Source organism: Lonchura striata, chromosome 2, assembly GCF_046129695.1.
Source record: "Lonchura striata isolate bLonStr1 chromosome 2, bLonStr1.mat, whole genome shotgun sequence".
Lineage (NCBI taxonomy): Eukaryota > Metazoa > Chordata > Aves > Passeriformes > Estrildidae > Lonchura > Lonchura striata.
The window spans coordinates 62,439,540-62,452,345 of NC_134604.1; the positions used below are offsets into that span (position 1 = coordinate 62,439,540).

Genomic DNA, 12,806 nt, shown 5'->3' on the forward strand with positions numbered 1-12,806 from the left:
GAGGAGGAGGGAAGAAGCAGAAGAAGGCGGCGGGGGTCGGGACGAGGCCCCGAGGGGTGCGGGAGTGACCTGGGGCCCGACCCCTGGCCGCAGGCACGCCCCATGCCAGCCTCCCAGCCCCACAGGCGCCCCGGCCCCTGCCCGCCGGCCCTCGGCGCGGGCCCTGCAGCCGTGGCGGAGCGCGGCGAGACCCCGACCTGAGCCGGGCTCGGCGCCGCCCCGGCGCGGCACAGCTCTCCGGGCAGCGACCCCGCAGCATGGAACAGAAAAGCAGTAAGCCTTTAAAAATATATATATATATACGTATATATATATGCGTGTTTGGGGCAGCCATTTGTTTTGCAATAAACATTTTTAGGAATCAACTGTCTTAACCTATTTTCCCGTTCAACTAAATGAAGAACCCAGAATGAATGGCAAGGCTTGGGGTTGATTTCTTTTTTCAGTTACGGCACAGAAAAGATTAAGTAGCTAACGTAAATAAGGCATGTTTTACGCTGTCTGTGTCATTATGGGCTGCCCAGGCAGGTGGTGGAGTCACCGTCCCCGCATGTGTTTACGGGAAGACTGAATGTAGCACTCAGTGCCATGGTCTAGTTGGCATCCTACAGCTCGGTCATAGGTTGGACTGGATGATCTCAGAGGTCTTTTCCAACCTATTTGATTCCGTGATTCACGGAGATAAAAATTTGGAATCTTCAATGTGGTTGAAGAATGTTGTCTTACTTCTTAGTATTCTTGCAGTGAAGGGTATCTTGCATTTGTCAACAAACAGAATCAGTAATTTATTTACCTAAAAAAAGCTTTCCTTTTTTCCCTCTAAATAAATTGATTTAGTTATAGTATTGCTGTACTGAGCACATCAATTTAGGAAAAAAAAAAAAAACCAACAACAAAAAAACAACTGTGGGTTAATGGGCAAAGGAGTTGTGTAAGCTCAACTGAATGTGCTGGAAAGTTTGGGTCATCTTGTGACAGCTTCATGCCTCAAAGACAGTAAGACATGACCTAAGTAAAAAAATTTCCTCACATTGCTTGTTTGAGTGTTCCTCAGCTAGATCTTGACAAGGCGTGGGATGACTGTTTGAAAGGGGAATAACTATTCCACACAACATATTCTCACACTGTGCTCCTCCTGATACCCACTGTAGTGTATAAATTTTGAAAAGCTGAGTCGCTACAACTATTTTAATTTCTCACCCGATCTCTTACTTGTCCATTCTGTACCTCTTGCAGTGCTGTGTGACTCCTTTGAAGAGGAGAACCTTAACAGTTCCAGGGAGGAGAGCACTGAAGGTAGTGTAATCTGGATTAATGGAGCTAAAGAGGAAAGGAGTGTGTATTTGGCAGTCATTCTGATATGAAAATTACTATTGGAAGACAATAGCTTTGCCTTTTATGGTGTAAGAGGTTTGTCGGCAGCACTACAGGAAACACGCACCCAGGTTGTTTGGTGGCTGTAGTAAACCCTGACCTTGGCTGCTTGTTGCTTGCTCTAGCATCACTCCCCTGCACAATGCTGGGTAAGAAAAGAGATATGTGGTCACAATGATTCTATAAAGGGAAAAGAAAATCCCTCCAGCCAGATGCCAGTACACACCCTGATCTATCAGCTGGAGAGATGGTTCTGAATAATGACAAGGTAGATGTATCTGGTGGCTGCTCATTCCCTGTCCTTCTGGCTGTGATTGGTGATAGCAGCATTAGCACTGGAGAGATTAGTGGTGTGGACATTTCATTTTTTGAAATGAAAATTATACTGTCATCTTCAAATGCAATCTTTGCTTCTCCATGCAAAGCAAAGCTTTTGCTACTGGAGTTTTGGGTCACTACAGCATGAGAACTGGGGAGTCATTTCCGAGGTGAGTGTTTCATTCCCCTATGGCCTACAAATTGTTATAGCTGTGGACCCAGAAACAAGAAGCTGTTCTGTCACCCATCCTCTAAAGTAATCCATCCACCAGTGCTATCCAGATTTAATCAATGTATGGAAATATTTGAAAATATGTAATGAATAAGGACAGCAGTTTTAATCTGCAATGGAGAAACTTATTACTACACGTTCTAGATGTTTATTTTTAATTGAATGTATTTTTAAATTTTTGTTTTAAATGCAAATATTAAATATAGTTTTTGTTATTTTAAAGTTGTAATAATGTCATGCACAGCAAAACGGTGTGAATGGCACAGGGCAGGTGGTGTCTCTTGGACCAGTATTGTAGGTTTCCAAAAATTGTTGTTGCTTTTTCTGTAATTGTACTTTAACCTTTCCACATGTTTAAAAAAAATAATGTTAATATAATAGATAATTAAATTTTGTCAAGAGATAATGCCAAATCAGACTATTTCACAAGAAAAAGTACTTTTATCATTGCCTGCTGATATTAAGTATTATGCCTTTAGGTGCTGGTGACACGAGCAGCAGGGGTTGTGGTGACAAAAGATTGTCACTTCTTTCACTGCTGTCATGGGGCTTTTGAGAGTAACCACACTGCCATAGCATCACTGGGCTTCTGGTATCCTGGGCAACAGAAGTCATTCTCTACGAAGTTAAAAAATGAAGGAATATTTTTTTATATAAGAATGCAGCCTGATAAGAATGTAGTATTTCTTGACTGCTGAGAAGGTGTCATCCCTGCACATTTGCCAACAGAGATTTGCTGTCTGAAAGTGGAATGTAAAACCTGTGTGACAGTGTGACTCCACCTCTAGAAATGGAGTAGGAGAACAGATTTGCTTATGCTTGGTCTTTGAAGAAGAGCAACATTAACTGAGAAAGAGCTGGTTCTTTCTTCTGTCATCATCTTTTGACATACTGAAACATATTTCCTTTTCACAGTCCTTGACAAAGATGCACAGCTGAAGTTTTAACAAGAGCCTTCATGAATGGGCTTAGCACCTCAAAGGTTCTAAACTAGTGGCTTATAAAACATTTATTTAAACAAAATGTTGTCTATAAATACTTCTAGTAGAGGAAGGAAGCATGATATATAGGGTGTGTTTATTTCAGCTAATACCCCTTGTTGAACAAAATTCTTCAAACTGCTTTTATATGAAAATATTTTGAAAGTTTTTTCCCTGACAAAACAGGGAAAAACATGCCAAAACTACTGATGGGACAGGATAGTCAGCCTATGCAGCTAAGAGTGGTTGCAGCTATTAAAAAAAAAAAAAAAATCCCAGTGTCTTTTGTCAAGTAAAATATTCAGTTGAAAATATTCTCCTGTGTCACTTTTGTGAGTTTCAGTGATTAATTTTTAGTGGGACTCCTTTGCTGGTTTTTGAAGAAAGGCTTCCACAGCTCCCTTTGTGACCTGCTTAAAAAGTTGCTTGAAGGAGCACTGTGTACCATTGGAAGCCACTCCAGTTCATTACTTGACTTCTGTTTCACTCTCTTGATTAGGTTTAGGAAAAGACTTATGGAGGTTTAATGAATCCTGCTGTACTGATTGTTTTTTCAGAAGTGCCTCCAAATTAAATGAGTGGGAGCCTTTGAATAGTCCACTAGGAGTTAGATGTTGCAGCGTGCCGTGCGGGGTGGCTGTGGCAGGGGCACGACCGTCCCCCTGCGAGCTCTGCAATTCCCAGTTATCGGCAGCTCCGGCACAGGGACAGACACCAAAGACACGGGTCTTGGGGTGGAACAAGATGGATTTATTCCTGGGCTCCCAGACAAGACAGGGGAGGTGGTGACCAGAAGTTTTTATACAGCGGCGCAGGAGGTGGGGTGTAGGAAAGTGAACCAATGAGGATATGGTAAGAGAGGAGTATAAGGTGGGGCAAATAGTTTATGAGCCTATCAGGGAAAACAGGGAAGGGGAATAATACAGAGTAACGAATGGGGTGTCGAGGTCAACAAGACAGACACAGAACTCTCTGAAGAAAGGGGTAGGAGTAGGGAGAATTGACAACTTGGAAGGGAGAAGGTTAGTGAAGGACTTGGGAAGATTGGCAACTGGGGAAGGGAGGGGATTAGGGAGGAGAATGGGTCAAACATAGATTCAAAGCAAAACACACCACAACAGCTAGTGTTTTTAGACTTCTCAGGAGCTGTAAATGGTAACTTGCATTTCAGGTGATGTGAAGACATTTTGGACACAATTGGGAGGTAGAAGAGTGGATGTCATATTTGAGCAGCTGCAAAATGTGCTGTTGTTGCTGAAGGAAAAGATCAAGAATGGAACTGCAACAAACCAAGGTTTGAAATCCTAGTAGTGATTAAACTGGACTGCACAGTAGCTGTGGCCTGCATTGTGTAGGTCTGTGTGATATCTGCCATAATCCAGGTATCTCTGAATTTTAATAACTTAACTGTTGGTTTTAAGTACTTCTAAAAAATGTCTGTTCTTCTTTAAAAAACAAAAGCAATTTCAGGTACAATTGCCTATTTTCTTGTTTCACCTGTATACTTTTTCAAAAATGAATGGCTCTTAAGCACATGGAACTGAAATAATTTATTTTAGAGAAGTAATGAAATATCTGCAGTGCCTTATGTTTTCTTTATCATCAGAAATTCTAGCCTTTCAAGCTGTTGTCAGAGAATTGAGTTTTGGGGTAGGATAATAATCACCTCAGTATTATTTTTTGTCAGAGACACTATTATAACATGAAACAATAGTAGCAAAATGTGACACTAATGCATTTCAGATTGCTCCTGGTTTTCAAAAATAAGCTTCCTCTGTTTACATCAAAATACATTAAAATCATAATTCTAATAAGTTTGGAGCAGTACAGAGATTTCTTTTTACTGGTTTATTTAATTGAGTAAAATTTCTTCTTTTTATTAAGTCACCCATGTAAATGTAATCTCTGGATCTTATTGGGGTTTTTTGTGCAAGAAAATGTGCAGTGGTGTAAGATGCTTTTAAACTAATATAGCCACACACTCTGCATTATATATATAACACTTCCTCTTAACTGGTAGTGCAACTTCTTGTGCTCTTGAGCTCCCACATCTTGACTGTTAAGACAAAATATCAAAGCGGTGCAGAGATAAAAGTTGAACTTGAATCACCAGCTGATGCAATCTCTGATAAAGTTCAGTTTGAATTTTTCTGTGCTTTGTTCTGTAAAGGTTTCAAGCTAAAATATTAAGGTGGATTTTGGTGAGCGTTGTCTGCCAGCTTGTAATATTTATTGTATGGGGTAAGAGGTTGAGACAGAACAGGTCTCTTGCATCTTCTATCTGAAGGCCATTTCCACCAATTTAGAAGTAGCATTAATTTGGTCTGCCAAGTTGCAACCCTTCCTAACCTGAAGATGATCAGTCTGATGACCAAGGTTGAAGCTTACACTTAATTGTCTTTATATATGCTGCCACTGTAGGCCACCAGATTGTGTGTTTGGAAACATTCCAGCAGCTTTCCAAAAGCTGATGGATATTCAGTGCCAATTCACAACTACTACTGTGAGCTGTAACAATTCTGTAATTCCCAGATGTGTCTGCTCGGGTCTGTGGTGCAGCATGTTTCTAGTTGTATCAGTCTTGCGATGCTCTAGGTGAGCAAGTGAGGAGAAACAAGTGTCTATAGAGGATTTAATACCTTGTTTTACCTATTATCATTACTTAAATTCAACTTACTGTCTGTTTTGGTTTGGTTTTTTTGCATAGAGTGCTGGCAGGCTTGGGCACTGGTGAATGAAGCTAATTTAGGTGATCTCTTAACCTTGACAAATGGTACGTGCATTTCCACTGTGTTTGTTTGGTATGTGGATTTAATTTGTCTTGTTTTACTTGTCAGAAGCTCAATTCCCTTCTTTGAAATCAATCAAATAGATCTGAAAAGGCCATTAGCATTACAATGAGGAAAAGCTGATTAATAATCTCCTCAAGTATTGAACTGTGAACTCTCACCTGGGTTTGTATTTTTGTGGTTTGTTTGTGTATGTATGGTACTTGTACCACAGAAAGAGAATTTGAACTAGTAAGCCCTTATGAACCCAAGCTGTCTGTGGGCAGTTATCCTGTGCATGGCTCCACTGGCTGTAATAGCTTGGCATCCTTTTATCTCTAAAAATAAGGGAGATCTGTAAAAGTGTTTCACGTGCGTGTTCTTTCTGGTCACTTTGAAAACCACATGGAAGATTTTTCAGTAGGACACTTACCAACAAGATTTTTGTTAGCTACAGTTACCAATGCCTTGTTTGTAATGTGTTTTGTTAATTATCTCAGTAGTAACTAAAGTAAATTCAATCATAAATTGAAATCTGTTTTGATGAAGATTTTGCTCACATTCAATTTTTTTCAGTAAGTGATGAGTTGAATGGAGGTGGTGCACAGGAAACCAAACCCAAACTGCAGCCTCTTCTTCCAGATGACAATGCTGCAGACACTGTAGAATTTTCTGACAGGTCAGTGCCTTCATTTCAGTTCCTTCTTTGACATATTCTCTACTGCAGTTGACAGAGTTCTAAAATTTGTATTTCTCAAGTCAGTGTTTTAAGCCCAATTTGAATCCTGTGAGTTTTCAAAGTGAAAATGTTTTTAATTTAATCTTTGTGGAAAACCTGAGGTTTTGGATAGACTTGTCTAATTTCCCATATGAGAACGTTGCAGAATAGGGTGTGGTAGTGAATAAAGGTTTACGAGTGTTATCAGGGTTAGGACTTAAGCATCAGTTCTCAGGCTTTCCTTACAGCACAGATTGTCAGGTGTGTAACTTAGTCTCTCTGTGTTTAGTATTTAGCCTCAGGTACTGATTTGAAAGGTGAGGGTAAATACATAATTCTTTTTTTTTTTTTTTTTAATTTCCTTGCTGTGTTTTAGCATACAAGTTCTAGGAAGAAGCTTTTTTTATGCAACTAAATATATCTTTATATGTTCTTAGGACAATTTCAACATGTGAAACCTTGGGCCTTCTAGCAGTGGGGCTAAAAATACTGAAGTGCTAAAAAAACTCAACACAGCACTGGTTGTCTAAGATGCTTCTCTTTTTTTTTTTTTTTCTCCTCATTTATTTCAAATAGCCAAAAAGAGGATATGGAAAGAACTTGCTCAGGGAGTAAAGAAGGATCTGGCAAAATTCTAGGTTTACCTTTAAATGTGAAGTATCAGAGCCACAAGTGTTCTAGTGCATGTCTTGCCAACAGAGCAGTGGATTCCTACAAGGGTGAAAATCCTCTGAAGATCCCAATCCTGTTTGACTTTCAAAGACGCCATGCAAAAGCAGACTGCCTTTCGAAGCCACTGGATGTGAATTACAAAGCTCCTTGTGGTCGGAGTCTGAGAAGCTTTCGAGATGTGCGAAATTACTTGTTTGAAACAGAGTGCAAGTTCTTATTTGTTGATCACTTCTCCTTCAACACATATGTGCTGTTGTGCAGGAACACCATGAATCCTGAGCCCCTTGTGTTTGAGTTCGATATTAGCAATGGAGCCGAGTCTGTGCCCATCTCCTTCTATAACAATCTCGACCACGCAAGATTGCCTTATTTCAAGTATCGGAAGTCGTCGTGGCCACGTGGATATTATCTCAACAATCTCTCCAGCCTGTTTGTTGATTCCTGTGACTGCACAGATGGCTGCATTGATAGGTAGGTAGAAAGATCTCATCTCAGGCTGGTGACACATGATGCTTCAGTAGCAGGGTGGTGGGGTGTGAAGTTGCAGTACCAAACAGGACCGGCGCTGCTGGAGTATCTTGTGCCATGCTTTGTGTTGACTGATACCATTGTGTCTTTCTCTTCTCCAGAGCTTGGGTGCTCCAACTGGTTCACCCTCTGTTGTAGGGAAGGAAGCCATCAACTGGCAAATTATTGTGTTCCTTTTCCTTTCTTTCAAACTGGCAGTGTTTCTTCTACAGGTGGAGCTGACAAGCAGACATCTTGGCTTTGTAAAAAGAGTAGGGAAGGGAGTCTTGTGCCAGCAGAGTCAGGCTAGTTTTCATGGCAGGATCCTGCCTGACAATTTCTGCTGCAGTTCCTACTGTTAAATGGCATCCTGTAGATGGGGTGGGAAAGCCTGGAGGGATCAAATCATTTGGAACTTAGAGGATTACTGAGGGCAGGTGAAGAAACATCCCCATTCCCAACCTCTGCATGTCATCCTTCCCCTTGGCTAAACAGAAACTACAAAACTCAGTGGTTACAGATTATGTTTGTGGTCTGAGCAGTTCCAATACTCTTGCTCATTGTCATCTTTTTCTAAATCCCAGTAACTCTGAGCTACAGACACTGTGAAAACCTACCACTGTTACCATATGCAAGTTTGGTGTTGTTTTTGTCTACTTTCTGGAAGGATGTTTGTCTGATCCCTCTGTATAGGCATTATTTAGTGTTACATCCATTTTGTATTATTGACATCTAGGGCAGTTGCACATGCTGCTGTGCAACATAGTTACTCATGCTCAACAAAAGCTTGAAATCACAGCCTGGTATAATGAAACTTAATTTTAGTAATTTAGTTTCAGCTGAGTGGTGAGAAACAGCAAGTGCACAGCCTGCCACTTCTTTGCACTAAAGTTCCACAAGAATTGAGATGCTTTTGATGTGCAGTTTTGGGGTTTAGGATTTGCACAATTACTGTGACTCTCTGAAGTTGTCATGACATACAATGGTGCAGACAAGCACTGTTGCTTGAATTTTCCACAGTGTAAAATTATTCACTTTTTGGGGGCTAAGGAAGGAGGAAGATAAAGTAGTGGCAAACAGGCTGGGATGCTGTGCCAGAAGAGGTGATTTTTATTCATTTGATCCATTTGACTATGTCCTGCTTATAGTAAGTTTCTGTTGTACTTCAGCTGTTTGCATGTGCCATTTAAGGAGCTTGGCAGAAGAATGGGGTTGGGGGGGAGAGGACATGTTATTGTAAAGCACGGGTAACCAGCCAAGAGACTAAGAAAAAGGTGCCTGAAACAGCCTTGTGGAGGCGGAGTACACTCTGTACAGTGTATGTGTGTGTATAGTCAAGTGCATTTCAAATTACCTAGATTTATTATTGTTTTATACTATTTCATTTCCATTCTGAGATGTTTTACTCTTATTTTTAGGTCAAAATGTGCATGCCTACAGCTGACAGCAAGAGGCTGTAGTAAAATTTCTCTATCTCCAAGTAGTAAAAGATCTTGTGGATACCGTTACAAAAGACTGGAGGGACCTGTTTCTAGTGGGTAAGAAAGACTATAGGAGTAAAATAAGAGCATACAAGCAAAACAGCAGTTAAGTCTAAGTGCCACAGGATTAAAATAACTGGAGGTTTTTGATTACCGAAACCTTCTATTTTTGACACAATTTTAGTGACAGATCAGGATGATATAAATTAACGTGTCTTGAATAAAAGGAGGAAAAAAAAAACTTTTGTATTGCAGGTCCTACAGTTTTCACAGCTTAGGTCAAGGTCCAGGAGAAGTGTGAAGAGTGACCAAAATCCTAAAGACACATCAGCCAGCTGCTTTTGCCTGATTTGGTTATGGGTGACTCGTCCAAGAATCTCCAAAGCCATCCAATGTTTCAAGTGTTTGCCCTTTCTCTTATTCAGCTCATGTGGATTAATAGGTGGCCTGGAGAAGATACCAGTTACTTCAGGCATCTAGGAGAGGAATTATGCAAGGAGGCTTTCTGCAGTAGCCAAAGGCTTCAATCTACAGGCTTGAGGAGCCTCTTTCAGACCACTGTGTGATGTTAGTTTTTGGCTGATGTGGAGAATTAAGATTGTTGGAGACACCAGAAACAGATGCAAAAAAAGCACAATTATGAGACCTCTTGGAAATGCTTCTTTAGCATTGACAGCTACAGTGAAGTCCAGGCATATGTTGTCTTGCTAAAATCAGTTCCAGTGTAAAATTAGGTATTTCTTAGGGATTTCTGTTTCTGTGTGATTTACTCCTATAAAACAAAAATATAGCATTTGTTATGTCAAAATGTATGTGGTCTTATGCATACTTATGCCAAAATCTGGCAGACAGACTCTTAAAATTAGTGAACTGGCAGTCAAGAAAGTCACACACTTCAGAACATTGCTGCACAACCAGTTTTAGCCAGTCTTTACATTTCAGCCCACTGCTTTATTGATGCTTGGAAGGGGAATTAATAATAGGAATTTTGTTGTGCTAATGCATCCATTTATATTTTGCTTTGTGTTTCTTCTCTTGACAGGATTTATGAGTGTAGTGTGTTGTGCAGATGTGACAAGCTGATGTGTCAGAACAGAGTTGTACAGCATGGCATTCAAGTCAGGCTGCAAGTGTTCAACACGGAAAAGAAGGGCTGGGGTGTCCGCTGCCTGGATGACATCGACAAGGGGACATTTGTTTGTACTTACTCAGGTAGCAGGAGGGGAACTGTGAAGACATGTAGCATAATTCTTCCTCTCCCATGGTGTGTGCCCTGGATCTTTTTTTGAGAACAGGGGAATACAGGGTTGGAAGAGAAGTGTGTCAGTGTAATCTTAACTTGCTACATGATCAATATTAAGAAAAACTGTGAAAAGATGGTGATAGACAAATGGAGCAAAAGATATCTCAGACTGCTGATTTTTTTCCCTCACAAATTTGTGCATCCTATGCCAGGGCTAATTTTTTTTTTTTTTTTGTAAAAACCATAAAATCATAGGATTGTTTAGGTTGGAAGGGACCTTAAAAAACATCTAGTTGCATTCCTGCCATGGGCAGGGACACTTTTCACTAGAGCCAGCCGGTAGCTGAGGACCACACCCAAAGTGGTCTTGAACACTTCCAAAGATGGGGCTCTCACAGCTTCTCTGGGCAACTTGTGCCAGTGTCTCCCACATTCACAGTGAAGAAGTTCTTACTACTGTCTAATCTAGATGTGCTCTCTTTCAGTTTAAGGCCATTGTCCTTTGTCTTATCACTACGTGCCCTTGTCTAATTCAGTTTGTACTTCAGCCTATATTGACATAATAGAATTATAGGCAGCATTCATAATTTGTTTTCCCAAGCAATACTCTTGTATTTATTAATGTAAATTTGACCTGTGATAGTAAGTGTGACTCAGCAAACAAGGACTGGGGGAAAAAAAAAAAAAAAAAAAACAGGAAAATTTTTCTTTTTCTTTCAGGTAGATTAATGAGCAGAGCTGAAGTACTGGGAGATGCTGAGCAAGAGCTGAAGGAGAAAAGTGCAGTGAATGATGGAGGCCATGACTTTTCTTCCAAAAAAAGAAAACTTGACCTTTATCGTTCAGACTCAGTGATTGAACTAGTGCAGACTGACAAAAATGACATTCTTGAGAATCAGGAATCTTTGTTTCAGTCTGTGAATAATGCAAATAAGTCAACCCTGTAAGTTTAGCAAAGTAAGCTTAAGCATAACAAAACTAATATTCTGCTAATCTCGAAATTCTGTTGTATAACTTAGAGTATGTCCTGATATGAAGGTGGTGTTTTTTTTCTTTCTGAACTTCTTTTTAAATTGCCAATTATTTATTTTAGTGGGACAGAGTTTTCCCTCTGTATTAATTTTACTTGTGTGTACCACTTGGCATTTTCTAGAAATTCAGTTCATCTCTTGGGTGTACTTGATCTGTTCAGGGCATTAATGGTAATGCTAATTTGAAAGAATTAATAAAATATACTTGAAATAATTTTTTTTTAAATACTCGAAGACACTGAAGGGTTTGATAATACATCAGCCACCAGGTGTACTGCCCTTTGCTCCCAGTCTCTAAACCTTTTGTTATTTGTAACATAACCTTTCCTGCCAGAAACCTTAACCTTCCCTGTTAAGAGTCTGACAACACCTCACTTTTGCAGAGAATGTTTTCCTAGTTGAAAGCTGTGCTGTCAAAACTGTTGAAAGTAGTAGCAGGAAAAGGCAAAGCTCTGTAGGTGCTCTATTTTGAGATAATCTGATATAATAATAGTAATGCAACAGACAATTTGGTTCTCAGCATGATAACTGGAAAAGTATGTAAAAGCAGCTGCTGATCTCTCAAAAAAGTTTGAGCGACCGCTTTCTTACAAATGCAATAGAGAACCTAGCCTAGGTTCTCAATTCTTAAAAACAAAATACTCACAGAAGATGGGGTGAGGTCAGACTGCAGGCTCTGATGTAGTTCCTCTAGAGAAGAGACTGGAAATAGAGACTGTTAGAGAAAGAAATACGTGCTATGAGAGTTACTTTTGAGTCTGTTTGTCTTTTATCATTTCCTTTTGACCTTTCTGTGCAGGGTTCATCTAAAGAACTCAAGTAATGCAACTATGAGAAAGCCTGGAACCAAAACACTTGTTTTTCGCAATCACCAGCTAAAAATGGTAATAAATGGCTTTAACAGATTCATTTTTCACTGTGTTGAATATGTCTGTTAAGTTTGACATTTTCATCTTGTGTGTTTAGATAGTTCTAATGACCTTTCTTCAGGAGATTGTGTCACACTGTGAGCTAGGCTGTCATGCTGGAAACTGCATCCCATCCCCTCTCCATTACCAGTCCTTCAGCGTGTTCCCCCAGACCAGCATTATCTACTCCCATGGCCTTCCCTTCTTCACCCTTCACTTACACTCCTCAAGAGCCTGAAGTAATTATTCTCCCCCTGCACCCCGTGTGTACAGAGTTAGGGGGTGAGAGTGATAATATTTTTGTGATATCTCCCCTAAGAATGGCACAGCAGGGAGAGAAGGGAATTTCACAATGTCTATGCAGTTTTCTCATACAGTGGCAGAGTTGGGAGAACTGACCTGAATGTGACTCCTGACCTGTCATGAGCGTGAAACATTGCCTGCAAACATATGCAAAGGAGGAAAACTAGTGTAAACTTATGCTTTGGGTTTTTACTGGATTCATTGCCCTTAAGAAATGTGCATGGAATTTTCATGCAAATTTTGCAGTGCTGTCCATTCTAGAGGTCCTGTA

General features: G+C 40.2%; 1 protein-coding gene across 3 annotated transcripts in view; it reads left to right on the plus strand.

The window, feature by feature from the left end:
* Positions 1 to 12,806, plus strand: part of SETDB2 (SET domain bifurcated histone lysine methyltransferase 2) — a 21,885-nt gene continuing 9,079 nt past the window's right edge. For 2 of the 3 annotated variants that reach the window (XR_013339480.1, XM_077781407.1), the window contains exons 1-10: positions 1 to 273; positions 1,237 to 1,296; positions 4,076 to 4,198; positions 5,612 to 5,677; positions 6,249 to 6,351; positions 6,967 to 7,533; positions 8,988 to 9,107; positions 10,093 to 10,262; positions 11,014 to 11,236; positions 12,124 to 12,208. Coding sequence is in view for 2 of the 3 variants with exons in the window: in XM_077781407.1 (XP_077637533.1) it covers positions 258 to 273; positions 1,237 to 1,296; positions 4,076 to 4,198; positions 5,612 to 5,677; positions 6,249 to 6,351; positions 6,967 to 7,533; positions 8,988 to 9,107; positions 10,093 to 10,262; positions 11,014 to 11,236; positions 12,124 to 12,208 (1,533 nt within the window). In the remaining variant the exon portion in view is untranslated. The remainder of the gene's footprint in view (positions 274 to 1,236; positions 1,297 to 4,075; positions 4,199 to 5,611; positions 5,678 to 6,248; positions 6,352 to 6,966; positions 7,534 to 8,987; positions 9,108 to 10,092; positions 10,263 to 11,013; positions 11,237 to 12,123; positions 12,209 to 12,806) is intronic. The other variant, XM_077781408.1, reaches the window with a different exon arrangement.